The sequence below is a fragment of the Vanellus vanellus genome (genome assembly GCF_965231255.1).
Source record: "Vanellus vanellus genome assembly, chromosome: 9".
NCBI classification, from domain to species: domain Eukaryota; kingdom Metazoa; phylum Chordata; class Aves; order Charadriiformes; family Charadriidae; genus Vanellus; species Vanellus vanellus.
In genome coordinates this window covers 277,724-292,441 of record NC_138914.1, presented here as the reverse complement: position 1 = coordinate 292,441, position 14,718 = coordinate 277,724, and the positions used below count along the sequence as shown (strand labels likewise).

The 14,718-nt window shown below is 56.3% G+C and overlaps 1 protein-coding gene across 1 annotated transcript; it reads left to right on the top strand.

The window, feature by feature from the left end:
• Positions 1-1,447: 1,447 nt before the first annotated feature.
• Positions 1,448-6,435, top strand: FAM3D (FAM3 metabolism regulating signaling molecule D; the record flags this gene model as incomplete). The annotated part of the gene is made up of 8 exons (XM_082487898.1): positions 1,448-1,460; positions 2,216-2,325; positions 3,284-3,426; positions 3,681-3,739; positions 4,097-4,147; positions 5,470-5,554; positions 5,698-5,824; positions 6,034-6,435. 8 exons carry the CDS (start codon positions 1,448-1,450, stop codon positions 6,121-6,123), a joined length of 678 nt encoding a protein of 225 aa, XP_082344024.1. The 3' UTR covers positions 6,124-6,435.
• Positions 6,436-14,718: the final 8,283 nt, after the last annotated feature.

Genomic DNA, 14,718 nt, shown 5'->3' with positions numbered 1-14,718 from the left:
GGCCCGCTGCAAACCCCCCGCGGGGTCTCAGGCCAAGCAGGAAAGCAGCAGCTCTCCTCCTGCACCGCAGATTGGTTTCCTCGTTGTTTTTAAGGCTGCCAAAAAGCCCCATATGGTGATGCTGCGACTCGCCCCAGGGTGCGGGGGAAGCAAAGGGGGAGCATCCCACCACGGTGCCCCGGGGAGATGCCGCGTGCATCCATCCCTCCCAGGGCGCCCGAGGGAGGACACTGCACCATGGCCACGCTCAACCACGCTCATGGCCACGGGCGCTTTCCCTGAACTCACGCCCTGGGAGGGGACCCGGCGCAGGGCTGGGCGGGAGGCAAAGTCCTCTCCTTCCTCATGACGTAGCAGCCTGAAAGCAACTTTCAGCCCATCCCTGCTACAACCCGTTGTTCCTTATTTACCCTTCAAACAGGAAAAGCAACTCTCAGCATAGGTTTTTTGCATTTTCTTTTACGCCAAGCCTCACCGAAGGGCTGCTTTAGTTAACGTTAGACTCTTTAGCTCTGAGCACGTCTCACAGGTGACAATTCGCCTTAGGACTCCAGGGTGGTTTCCAGGACGGACGTTCACCGGGCTGCATCCCCAAATTTCAAAGGTAGGAGTGGGTCCCCTGCCCCCAGGAGCCCGGTGCGTGGGGTGGAAGGTGCCCGTCCCACCCGTCGGGGCTGGCAGCGGGAGGGAGGGGGGCAGACAGACTTGCTCAGGGAGGAAATAGTTTACGCTTTAAATTGCAACCACTCCCCATTTACACACCCCATGGGTGAAGATGCTGCAGGATTTGGACAAGCGGAAACATTTCCGTTCTTAAATCAGGTGTCCCCAGACCTGGCGCTGCTCTGCCCAGCTCAGCAGCGCCGCCCTTCTTCCCTTCCCTCCCCTTCTGGTTTTAAGGAGGACAAGCTTGTTCCCGCAGATTCCTCTGACTGGGCCAGGCCAAATCGCAGCTTGTCCTCAGACGGCATTTTGCAGTCCCTAATATTTGAAACCTTTTTTGCATAATCCCAGAAGGAAATCAGAATAAAACGCAGCAAAGCCGTGACTGAAAATGTGCTCCTTGAGCTCATCACAACAGAAAAGCGTGATCCGTCACTGAGAAAAGGACAGGAGCCGGGAATGCGCAGGGCAGCAGACAGTCACAGTGAAGTGTTCAGAGGCTTAAAAATGAAGTAAGCTCAACCAGCGCAGCCTGCTGCACCATACGGGAGCAGGACTCCAACACCAGGGCGGGACCAAGCACACGTGCTTGATAGGAATTTATACATCTTTGGCGACCTCTTAGTTATTGCAAATATGCCTAAAAATAGCAATTATTGTTTCATCTAATATCTGCCCGGCTGGGGTGGGTTACAGGTATGCTTTATGGTATTTTCTTCTTTGTCCTCAGGGTGACTCGTGACCGTTGGCCACCCCCTCGGTTGCGCTCTCTCTCCCTGCCACCATGCGGGTGACAGGTAAGAAGGGAGACAGAGAGATTTACTTTTCTCTGTCTGTTTTTCTGCAGTTTTTTTCTGCCTCTCTCTCATTTACATGACCCCTTCCAAGCCCAGCTACCCTCACATTCCCCTGCCAGGGGCGTGGGAAAGAGCCTTTATATAAGCATCAGGTTTTTAAAAGATTTGTGTAGATTTCAGCCTGTTGTATTTTTCCCAGTGAAACCCTCTGCGGCTGGGAAGAGATGGCTATTGAGACGTTCCTGGTTCCATAAGAGCCATTCGGCGGCAATAGAAGTATATTTTTCTGCTCTCTTCCCATGCAGGACTGGAACGTTTTGCTCCGATGAGTGCTGCTTTAAAGCCAAATGCCAATCACATTTGGATTAGCAGCTGCTCGGCTGTAGCTAGTGACTAATTGGGGGATAGCAGCCTTCCCAGCGCTGGGAACGTAAGACGTATTTGGATTTACATAGCTTTGTAACTAATTATCAGATTTACTTTAATGCAGAGAGAAATATGAATAGTGCCTCCCAGTAGAAGGGCAATGCCTATCTGAACGTCTCCACACGCCCTAGAGATATTAATTAAGAGATCAGAATCCTTTCAGAGGCTGAAGGAAGGAACGTTAGCATGCCACACAAGCGCTGGTTGTCACCCTGTGCCTGGATAACCCGAGAACACACGGACCAAGTCCCCAAGAAACCAGAGGGATGGTCCGGCCCCCGACCCACGCTGATGCTGCTCTCCCCTGGCTCCTCTCCCACCCCTCACAGGCGTGATCCGGTACGCGGCACTGTTCATCACTCTGCTGGGCACATGGTTCATCGTGCAGACGTACTTTAATCACAGTTGGAAAGTCGTCAGCCTGCGGAGCTGGCTCGGTGAGGTGCCGGCGGGGCTCCGGATGGGTCCAGAGGGAGGGTGTGGGCGGCCCCATTGCAAGCCAGACCCCAGAGCTGCATGTAGTTGCCGCAAACATTTGCGCTTTCAGTCCCTGGCCAAGGCTGTAGCCACCAGCTCTGGCCATCAGGGCAGGGAGGGAACAGCGCGGTGGGAAGCTGCACCAGGGCTCAGGCGGCTCGGGGGGCTCAGCCATGGGGAGCAGTTTCGGACAATCGGGTTGGGGGAGAGCCAGCAGCTCTCTGGGGTGTCTAACCCTCCTGCTTGGTACCCACAGGCATCACCAACAAGCCCAGAAGTGAGTACTGCTCTTGACTTCATCTCCATCACACAACACCGCTCCGGGCTGGGGGTGATGGTGGAAGCGCAATATCTGCCCGCGAGAGCCCCTTTCCCAAGGCAAAATCCCACCCTCCCAAACGCAGGGCAATTTCATATCACACACATGTCTTTGGTGGGCTCTGCAAGCACATCAACCTTCACACCGTCCCCCTGCCCCAGCAGAAACACCCCTGGGCCACAGGCTACAGCAGGGTCACCAGCCCCATCCAGGCAGTGTGGCACAGGTCCCATCCCTGGCCAAGAATGGGGAAGCTCCGGGCAGAAAAGCCACAAGGGGCTGGCTTTGAATGAGCACCAGCTTCGAACAGTCCCAGCAGACAGCCCTCTGCAATCCCCATGGCATCGGCCATGCCGTCCTGCTGCGCACACCCAGAGCAGCACCCAGCACCCCAACCACCTCGTCCCACCCCGCCCCACGCCTTGGAACCATAAACCTCAAAGAAGCAGCTGGTCCCAGCCCCAGGACAAGCCTCCTTCAGGCAAGAAGCTGGTGCAGGTGTTGCTCCCTTAGTGGCCCACCGTACCCCCGTGCCAGCCCTGTTCAGCCCCTCGGGGACATGGCCAGTGTCCCCCTGCAGGGCCAACGCCATGGCTTCCAGCTCCGCTCCTCCCTTGCAGGCGAGCAGGTGCCCCGGCACAAGTGTGGGAACCAGAAGAGCTGCCCCCAGAACTATTTTGCCTTCAAAATTGTCAGTGGTGCCGCAAACGTGGTGGGACCCTCCATCTGCTTCGACGATACGGTGTAAGCAGCACATGGCGGGGATGGGGCAGCCGTGGCTGGCCTGGGCTTGAATAGGGCGAGTTTGGCCACTGCTGAGCACGCCAATGGCCATCGCGGAGCATTTGTGGTTAAAAAAGTTTGGAAATAGTTTTCTTTGCTACCGCTTCTGGGGATATTTTGCTGTCTGCAGACACTTCGCCCCACAACAGTTTCACTGGCACCAGCACCTCCAGGGCATCCCTGCGCTTACAGGTGCTCTCTGCTTTCCTTTCCAGCATCATGAGCAGCGTGAAAAACAACATTGGCAGAGGCCTGAACATCGCGCTGGTGAACGGTGAGTCAGGCGGGCACTAACCCCCCCCCCCCGCAGCCGGGGTCCCTTCCTCCCCAGGGAGGGAACGGGCCACTGGGGACCTCATCCCACCACCACGGCTGGGCCAACAGCACATCAGTCCGGTGCTGCATGGGCTGCACAGCCACAACTATGGTTGCCAAGCACTGCCAGGGAGATGGGAACAAACCCACCAGGGCCGTGCACGATGGCTCCATGAACTCCACCCAGCAACACTCTCGCCACCGCCGCAAATCCGACACACTGAGGGAAGAGCAAAGCATTTTGCAGCAGGAACCGCAAGCTGGTGGCCAGGCAAAGCAAACTCACCGTGCTCTGTTTTGAATTTTGACCTTTCAGGCTCAAGTGGGCAGCTCCTGAAAACAGGCACATTCGACATGTACTCTGGAAGTAAGTGCAGTTCGCTTTGCTGCCTGGGGGCTCCCAGCCGGGGCTCACACCGGCGCTGCCGCTATTTAGGCTGCTCCTCTGTCGTGTGTTTAAGATAAAGTCTAGTGGACTTTGACCAGGACTGCCAGCTCAGGCAGCAAAAGTTGGGCTTTCCCTAAGGCCATTGAGCCTGGAGTCCTCCTAATACATCCGCATCCAAGGTTGGCTTCTTGCTCCTTTTGCAAGCACGTAACAGCCTGAAAAACAGTTCCACTAAACTGAATAAACCAGGGTGTTTGAGACCTGAGAGAGGTTACCTTCTGAGATCGGGTAGTTACACTAATCCTGAGATTTTGCAAGTTGCAACTCAGTTTTTGAATGGTAGCGGTGTCTGAGCAGCAGCTTGTCTCCCTGCCTTTCACAGGAGGCTGAACGAGGAGCTCAGGGCATGGCAGGTGAGACGTGCCCCCCCAGCCCCAGCGAGGCTGGGCACAGGGACCAGAGCCCGGTGGCTGCAAAGACCACATCCCTGCACCTGCCAGCTTCAGACAATAGCTTCTTCCTAACAGCAAGAAGATGCCCTGAGCCGGGGCAGCACCCGCTCACAGCCCAGCTGGCACTGACCCGCAGGACGCTGTAAATCCCACCTTTGTTGCAAAGCTGTTACCAAACTACCCAGAGTTATGGCAGGACTCCTCAAAATCACATGCTAAAAACACCGCTACACTGCTTTTGATTCACCCTTTGAGCCTTCCCCAGGGATCCATCACCTTTTCTGCTTTTTGGCTTTGCAACCTATTCTTAGTACCTCTGGAGTTTTAATGAGAAACACCAATACCATGAGATTTCAGGCTGAGTTTGTGAGCGAAATGCACGGTGGGAAAGGCACTGGGAAGGAGACAGCAGTCAGCTCCTGTGCCACTAGATGGGGCGTTGGACTTGAGCATCCCACGGATGCGGGATGAGGAATAATTCCCACAACACAGCCGAAGGCACGATCGCAGGGCGGGCAGCTCTGCGGCCAAGCGGGTTCGTTTCTTGTGTTGGGAAGAACATTCAGGTAACTAGATTTCACAGTTAGTGAGCAAACTTTAGACGTAAATTATCCCCTGCAGTTGTACTGGCAGGAGGAAAGCGCCAGCCCCGGGCGCTGCGGGGGAGCCCAGGTGGGAACACAAGATGGGGAATGCAGCATCTGGGAGCCCCAGGCCCACCACCCCAAATCCTAGCTAGCACCAGCACAGCCAGGATACTTCCCACTCACCCAGAAGAGGTTCTCCCAGCTCCCATGCAGCAGTCCCCACTAAATCCCTTTTTCTTTTCCTAATGCTCCTCTGTCCCAGAGGCTAACAAACTGGATGCCTTCCTCCGAGAGATCAAGCACGGCACCATCGTGCTGACAGCCAGCTACGATGACCCTGCCACAAAGTGAGTTTGGCCCTGGGAGTAACACCTGGCTCCCCAAAAACCTGCAGCTCGAAGGAGCTGGGGGTGCTGCTGCCAGCAGCGGAAAGAGGAGAGGAGAGGACACCCACCTGGCACCACACTAACACCTTCTTACCCTCTTTCAGGATGAACAACAAAATACGGGCATGTTTTGAGGAGCTAGGCAGCAGCCATGTGAAGAAGTTGGGCTTCCGGGACAACTGGGTCTTCTTGGGAGCCAAAGGGCTGAAAACCAAAAGCGCCTTTGAAGAGGTACGTGACCCTCCCCTGCCACCAGCTCTGGAGGCTCCCATCCTCTTCGTAGCACCTCCCGAGCCGTGTCTCACCTACCTCTCTGCAGAAGACGTGGACCAGCGGTGTTATCCCTCACGTCGAGCCACACTCCAAGTTTTGCCACGTTGCAAACCTGCACTGTGCCACCAACCTCCTCATTCATTTTTTCTCTCTCTTTTTCCCTGCAGTACATAAAAAACGATAAGAAAACAAATAAATACGACGGCTGGCCTGAGATGCTGGAGATGCAGGGCTGTGTCCCCAGGAAGATGGATTAGCATCGAGCCCCAGGCCGCCATGGAGACAAGTCTCCACCAGTCTCGCAGGGACACCAGCCCCACCACACCAGCCCCAGGTCCCCCCGCTGCCTGGTCACACAGCCCAAGAGCGGCTGCCTGTTCCCAAGGACCGGCCGTTTCGGAGCAGGGGCTGCGCAGGGTTTGAAGAGCTCTACAAACACCTGCAGAGCCTGAGCAAGTGCCCGGCCAGGTTTCAGACGAGCTGTCTTCACCTATGGGTCAATTTGGGGTATTTTATTCTCCTGTCTTTAAACCAAAAACTTTATATGAAGTTTTTTCAGATTTCTTAAATAAGCTATCTAGTTACAAAGCGCTGCCTTCTCACTTCCATTTTCAAGAACAAACTGTGCTTTTCCCTGCAGGCACAGCATCTTCTGCCCCGAGCCGGGCATCGCTGTCACCCACCTCACAGCACTGCACACGGGTGTTCCCCCTCCCCGCATGGCACAGGGCAAAGTCATCCCCGGGGATGCTCAGACTCAGGTTGGCAGTGGAGCTCCTGCCAACCCCCCCCGCTGTCTCCTACAAAAGGCCAGAAGGCCACAGGGATGGCTTGCGGCAATGTAGGTTAATATGTGCACACCAAAGCATTTCCCCCACCCAGCTGCATCTATCCGGGACTAAATCCAAGCTAAATCCTACATGGCACGTCCCCATCAAAGGTCAGGATAACTCCGGGGATGTGCCAACCTGACTTTGCCCTCGGAGGGAGGGATGGATGTGCAAGTTTCTCAGGCAGCTGAAGTTGTGCAGCATAACCAATAGGTGGGAGCCTTTTACCGGGAGAGCCGGAGACAGCATCAGTCTGGAGCGGTACAACACACCCGGGTTGGCACCCCGCCGCGGGCACCCACGCACCCACTTTGCTCCGGGAGCTGCACCCCGACCCAGGGCCGGCTGGCATGGCTGGGAGGGGAGACATCCCTGCCCAAACGCGGGCCGGCAAAGCCCCGCAGCCCTCCTGCCAGGGCAGTCCCCACACTGCTGCCCAGCGCCGAGGAGGTCCTGGGGGAGCATCTGCCCCCCACTCCTGCCTGGGTGAGCTCACCCAAGCACCGTCTGCCCCCAACGCCCCCCCGAGCGCCAGCACCGCTGAGATCTGATAAGCTGTGTGGGCAACGGCCTGGGCTTATCTGTCATCATGGACACGGGTAAAGCTGCATCGCATGCCGACTCTGATTCCCTATGACTGTGTCTGGGTTTGCCCCATTCTTTCAAGCAGACCGGCGGTTTTGCAGAGCAAGAGGGTGGAGCGCTTGGAGCTGTGCGGGGTAACCCGGGGCAATCCTGCACAGCCTTTTCCGCCTCCAACAGCAGAGTTTGCCTCGGCACAGCTTCTAACAGGCAGCTCACGTCGGTTATCTGAGCCCTCCGGTCACGCCAGGGGAGCAGAAGTGAGATAAGGCCAGGAAAGACACAGCCTGTCCTGCGCCAGCTGCCTTAGGGATGAAACCCGGGATCCAAAACCCGGCACCACCATCCAAAGTGAGGCAACCGGTTTTCCCTAACCAAGGAAAAATCCCAAAATAAATTGTGTAACACATGTAAGAACTTCCAAAGGCAAAACTGAAACTAAACCCCAATACAGCCATCACAGAGGAATTCCCCGATAGCTGTAGTATTTTATCCCAGCTTATCCTCCTGCGCTCTTAATGTGCACCTGATCGCACCGAGGGAAGCCTCTGCCATAAATCGATGCCTAAATCCGCTGCAACAGCAGCGGTTAATCCCAGGCGCTGAATCATCCCTACCCGCGGCAGCAGCGCGAAATAACACAACGCAACAGACACAACAGCCCTCACATCACACAGCCCTGCCGCACTGCCAGCATAAATATGCCAACTATTTTAAGTCCCCTCAAAGGATCTAGATGCACGCGTAAGCCAAACTGAAAACAGCCTAAGAGCTGTAAAGGCGGCTGCATGGGGTAAACCAGCACACAGCATCAGCTGCAGCCCAAAAAACAACCAGCCCCTTTCAGCCGCAGGAGACTCTTCCTACCCCTTTGCAATGCACATCCAAAAATCTGGTTTAAAGCCAAAATAAAGGAAGTTTATGCTTCAGTGTGCTACAGACAGTTAAAACTAGTTCTGAATCCAACACGGAGCAGTTACTAAGGTACGTCACTATTTTCAATAAATAGGGAGACCTGAAAGTGCAACTCCTGCGCAGGGACCTTGATCAGCAGCCGGCGTTTTGAAGAGCCATTCCTGCCAAAGCCACTGTGTCCCGACAAATAAATGGGAGCTTTTCAAAAGTCCAGAATCTGGGAGGTAGGGGTATAAATATGGCTTCAGCAGTCAAATTTAACTTTCTCGTTTTTTAAAAAGGTCTGAAAAGAGTGGTGGGTGAAGGGACAGCAATCCCCAAACGAGGTTTGAGGCTCTCTTAGTGCCTGGCATTTTAAAAGCTGCATTAGTGCAGAGACAGGCACCTACCTGGCTGGTTTTCACAGTGCCGCATCTCCCAGAGACTTCAGCAAACACAAGCCCTGACCTGCCCGGCCCCCCGGGACGCAGCTCCGGGTAACCTGGGCTCACCAGGGGCCACCCTGGGCTCCAGCAGTGAACAGGCAGCCCAGGGCATTCGCAGGAGCAAAGTTTGTAAAATCCAGTGCTGCCACAGGAGCCAAGAGCCGGGATGCAGGCGGGTAGCAGAGGGATAATCCTGCCTTATTTTGGGGGCACGGGTTTATATTTCAGCAAAACACCAAAGCAGCAGCTAGGAAGGATGCCACAGGCAAAGACCGATGGGTGCCGGGGCCCCACAGCCGCTCGAATCCGTGTCCTGTGACATCTTGCCCTGTCAAGTGCAATTACTGTAATCTTCCACAGCTTCTCAAAATACGGATCCTGGCTTAGAAACTGGGCATCCGCAGCATGAAAGCTGCCTTTGTGCCCGGGCAGAGCCTGGGCGCGAGCCAGCCGTTAGGTGCACGAAGAAAATGAGTTCTCCACGTGCTCGGAGAAGGGAGGAAAAGCAAGCTTTCCCGCCCGACCCCGCTGCAGACAGGCTGGATTTCACCCACGTCTCCCCGCAGAGGCCACCGAGGGGCCGGGAGCTGCACGGCCGCGCGTCCCCCCGGGACTAACGGGGCTGGTGACCACGGAGAACCGGCCGGTCCCACACCCCGGGTGAGGGGGCACAGCTGACACATCGGACCATGGGGGCATCTCATGGGAAAAAGGTAACAGGGCAGTTTTATTCGGGGCTGCTGAAGCGGTGGCGGGATGATGGAGAAGGCACCATCTGCTCACGTGTTGTTTGTTTTGCCCCGCGCGTGCTAAGGCGGCTGGTGGCAGCGAGGGATTAGAGGGAAGGGACCCGCTCCTGGGTGCGGGTGTCACTTCTCAGGGCTGGATGAAGTAATGCCACCTGATGGGCTCAGCATCGGGGCCTGCTGGGGCTTTCGGGGCAGCGAGGAGGGGATCAGAGCGCTGCGTTAGGACAGGCAAAGTGCGGCTTTCTGGGGAGAAACATCAGGCTTGCTCTGAGCGCGTCCAGCAGCCTGCGGGCTGTCTCCCACAGATGTGGTGTGGAGCGAGCCCCAAGTATTTCTTGGCCTGGGAATTGCTGCCCGCTCCCTCCCACGACGGGGAGGAGCCGGGCCAGGTCCCACGGCACCCACGCGCATCTCCCTCTCCTCCAAATTCCCCGGGGACAGTGGTCAAACAGCGCCAAAAGGAAATGGGGCTTTACGTAGTCAGAGCCATGCAAAGGCAGCTAGAGACGATTGTGCTGAGGATGGTGTTAGATGTCATTTTGCTTTGATGTTTGATGACATCAGTGCCTAGACACGCATCGTCACTGTTCAGTTGTGATGCCCTGATCCGGTATTAGACTTCTGTGGCTTGTCTCCCAGCCCTAAGAGAAACGCACTCGTGCGCCACATTACGTCAGTAACTTCTATTGCACCGGGGACAGCAGCGACCCTTTGCCCCAGGAGGGACCCTTCACGCTCAGCTGAGCGCCGTCTGTGGCCTTCAGAGGTGTGGGCACATCCAAAGCAGCTGTCTTGCAGAAGTTTGCAAACCTGCTGGGCTTTCTTCCAAAACCAGAGCTAGAGAGAATTGCAGGGGAGACATGCATAAAAGCAACCCACCACCCAGCGCCACCAACATACAGAAGGAAAATCCGTGCTGACATGGGACGAGCAAACATTTATCTGTTTTTCTGGATCTCGGAGAAGTGCCGGGTCCCGGAGGTGCTGCCCCCATACAGCCCTCTGTTTCTCCAGCACCCATCCGAGGTGCCGATGCCGCGCTGGCTCCGGCATACCAAGGAGCCACGGTCGTTCCTGGGGCTCGGAGCTACGACAGCACAGCCGGGAGGAGCCGCGCTCTGCCCACAGCTAATCCCCAGACCTTGCTCACGTGGCCGTGACCTTCAGGCCTCAGCACATTTGTACGGGCATTACGGAAAGCAGGGAAATAAGCTGGTTAGGTCAGGCTTGGCTCAGCGCCACCCAGTTCAGCCCTGCTGCATTCAAAGCGATCTGTGCCGGCCTCCTGACTGGGCAGCTTTTGGATGGCTTTCCCCATTGCTCCCTCTTTCCGAAACGCCACGATCCCACCACAGCCCGGCACTGAACAGCCTGGCTTTGAAACGCTCCCGGGAGCTCGGGCTCTCCCGTCGCGCCAGCTCACCCCCAGCTTGCTGGCAGCCCCAAAAAGCTCCGAGAGTTTTACTTCCATGGGCACCAAAAGGTCAGAGATTTCACTCCCATTTCAGCCTCCCAGACGTTGCCCGGGTTGACAAAAGCTATGCCATCACCCAGCTGGCACCGAGCAGGGACGTCTGACTGGCAGCCCCTGGGTCGGTGCTTTACCCTTAGGTTGAAGCTGGCGGGGAATGGAAAAAAGACAGCGGCTTCTGCTGCAGCTCCAGGGTGGGCATGAACATTGGGCTCCAGCCCTCTCAGAGGACCAGGTCGGGTCCAGGTGATGGGCAGGAAAGCTCTCCTTCCCCAGCCCTTGGAGAACCAGCCCGGCTCAGGGCATGGGGCAGGTCAGGGGCTCTGCCAGGCACAACGTTATCCACCAGCTACATCCCAGAGGGGACCAGCACGGGAGCAGGGAGCGGGGGGAAGGTTCAGCACCCCTCGCCAGCACCGCCTGCATTAGCAGTCTCAGCTGCACCGCTTTTAACTTAGACCAGAGCAGCGCTCCAAGGGGATTACAGTAGCGGATTGTAGAGTGCAAGGCAATCCCCAGCTCCACAACAAAAGGGACCGGAAAAGCTGCCAGCGTGGCTCCAAGGACATTTAAACTTTCAAAGGCTGCATCTGCTCCCAAAAAACCTGTTCTGGTATCACCACTGTCCCGCGGGTCCAAGCCAACAGCAGGGCTGCAGCAGGACCCGGTCCCCCGCCGGGGCACCCTCGGCTGCACGGCAAGGACTCCCACAGGGGCTGTCCAGGGGCGCTGCAGGGCCGGCGACGATTCCTCCGCTGGGCACAGGAATGCAGCTAACATCCCTCTAACCACAGCAAACTGCCCTCAAACAATCCTACAAGCGCAGCCTCCCCGTCAGCAGCTCCCCAGGCTGCCCGGGCAGACGCTGCCGGGCCCCCCGGCAGCGGAGGGGGTTGTTTCCAAGCGCTGCCCCTCTCCGCTGCTTTCCTCCACGGCCTCTCCAGGCAGGGCTTGCACAGCGGCCGTTTCCCCAGGGAAAGTTTTCTGTCCCCAAATTCCCAAGAGTGTCAGTTTACACTAATGTCAGCTGAGCCGAGATTAGCCTTGCCGCTGAGCGGGGAGCTTTGCTCTGCGGCTGGTTTAAAACAACAAGAGGCAGCACGCCAGCGCCGGGGAGAGAGGCTCTGCTTGTTCAGGCAAACCGCAGTACCTGGCTGCCCGTGCTGAAAACGGGGGCTTTGAGAGCCTCCTTTAAAATTCCTCCATCTGAGCACTGCAGAAGGACAGGACCAGCGTTTCTGGGAGCTGCTGGTGGGATTTCCCCGTGAACACAACTTACCCCACTGGTGAGGGATTCCCCACGGCCTGGCCAGAGAAGTGCTTTCGCCTGTGTCCCAGCTCACACAGGACACGCTCTCTGGTCTCTCATCCACCCTTCTTTTCAGGGTAGGTGGCCCAAGACGTGCACCGCGTCCCTCAGCCGCCCCAGCACAGCTGGTCCACAGCAGAACCCCATTTCAGACCAACTTTGGCTTCTGCCAAGCTGCTCCACCAACACACTGAACTGCACTCCATGAAGTTTCCTCACCAGCAATCACACACGTTATTCACACAATAAGGGAGGTGAAGGTTACAAAAATCAACACTTCAGCTCCAGAATAAAAAGCAAGTCCTAGAAAAATTCCTCTGCAAAAGGGGGAGAGGGGCAATAATTCTCTTGCTCTGCCCCTCATTAGCAGGAGGAGTCTCTCAAACAGGTAAATAAGTGCCGCTGCCCTTCCAGGAGCTCTACTGTGGGTAATGGCGGGGTCATGTTCCTACTAAGTATCCGTGTAGAAGCCAATCATCTTGTCTGTCAGGAGAATGGTTTCAGTCCTAAAAAGACACCTGTCTGCTGCTGTCACAGGGCAGGGAGAGAATAAGAGATAAAAGTTGTGATTTTCAGGGGTTTCCACCCATCCCGAGGGAGGCAGGAAGCAGCAGTTATATTTTCCCAGCATCACTTGATGCTGCGCAAGGGACTCCCATCCCCAGAACCCACACACAGGCGAACACCCGAAAGCAGACATCCCTCCCATGGGACTAACCCTGACCGTCCAGCTCTGCACGTACCTGTCCTGCTTGGCATCACCCCAGCACCAGGTCCACACGTGACGGGTAACTCCAGCTACAGCAGCATCCACCGCGCTCAGCGCTCTCACTTTTCTTGACTACCACCAGCTGCAGAAAACCACGGTCCAACAGTGAGCAGAGCTACAAAATGCCAAGGCAACATTTAAAGAGAAATTTTAGAAGCCAATATTATTAAATGAAAGATCCAGAATTACCGAAAAGCTGGTTCTCGCCATTCAAGAACTTAGACGCTCTTACCCTGACTACAGAAACCTGCGCCCTTGTTCTGGAAAGCGCAGGAGTGAGTGAGGCAAACAAGAGGAGCTGTGTCTGCGGCTGGCTGAGGAGAGGTTTATAATGAGAAAGAAAAGGGCTGTTTCATGCCAGTGCAGCAGAGCACAGGGAAGAAACTGCTACGAAAGGACCAGCACAGTGGCCGCCCTGGTACAGGGACACCGATGACATGAGGCGAAAGGAGGCAGCCCCAGGACCTGTCAGCATCAGCGCCTTCCCTTCAGCTACCGGCACGGGCAGCAGCTGGAACTGAAACTGCTTCAAAAACGAGATGAGGAATAAGGCCTAAATTGCTCCCGGAAGGGACAGAAGAGGTCAACCAGAGGAAGACAGAGGCATGAAACACAGCAGCCGGTGCCGCCCAGGAGAGGCCCCGTGGTCCAGCAGCCCCGCTCACATGAGAGGGGACGTTACCGGGACAGGGCCCTCCAAGGCAGCGCCTGGGACACCGCTTCCCCACGGAGCTCCGCACACCGGCAGGCACAGTGGGATTTCCCTGGCCCTCCCTGACAGCTATTTCAGCAGGCCGTAGCCAGTGTCCCCGCCAGCTCTTTTTCCCTGCGCCCAGGCAGCACAAGGGCCCTGGGAGGGACCCTGCCTGCTCTGCCGCTGGAGCAGCGCCCGTCCCCCCTCGCCGGCCAGGGCTGCCACTCCGCTCGCAGCAAGAGGGGCTGCGGGTGCCAAGGCCCATGAGCGGAACAAGTCCCACCGACAGCTGCTGAATGCCACCAGTTGTCTGGTGTCATCGGCCTGGAAGCAAATCCAAAAATCAGGTGGCAACTGGGAACCACAACATTTCAGCGTCCTGGAGCATCACACCGCTCGGGGAGAAGGGTTTGCCGTGTGCTGCCTGCAACAAGCCTCGGTTCAGAGGGACGGGCGCAAGAGCTGGTGGCTTTGCACTCCGGGAAGGTCCCAAGTGCCTCATGAGAGTGGGGAGGTCATTGATGAAAAGCCCATTTCTGCGCAAAAGTAGCATACACCCAGAAAATAACAGCTAGGGCTCATGAGATGGGAAACACTTGTAAATCCTCTCATCAGTCTGACACAGCACAGCCCATAGTGGGAGAGGTGGGCCAGGGCTGGTCCCAAAACCTCCACAGAAGTCCTTTCAGGTGATTATATCCTGCTGCTTCTTGCCTTCCTCTTCTTCAACCCTTTAAAGTCCCACAGGTGGTGGCATCTGCGGACTCTGATTAAACAGAGACACTGCTCCTCCAGGCCTTTGTTGCTTTCAAAGAAAGTAAAATAAAATGTTGTAGCATCCCAGCCCTCAGAAGCCAAACTCATTACAGTGGGTTGCTCTAGCTCCTGGGAAGAGATCACAGCTTTATTTCTTACCTCTTCGTCCCAAGCACCCAGGCAGCACAGGTGAACTTAAAGTAACCCACTCCCTGCCCCCAGAGAGGCTGATATTGTGGACCTGAGAGGGCTTATATGGGCTCAGTGCAGGCAGGGAGCTAATTTGGACACAGCTGCCCCAGTTTAAGGCTCTGCCTTCCCCAACGTGCACTGCTGCTTCTGCAGCGGCGCT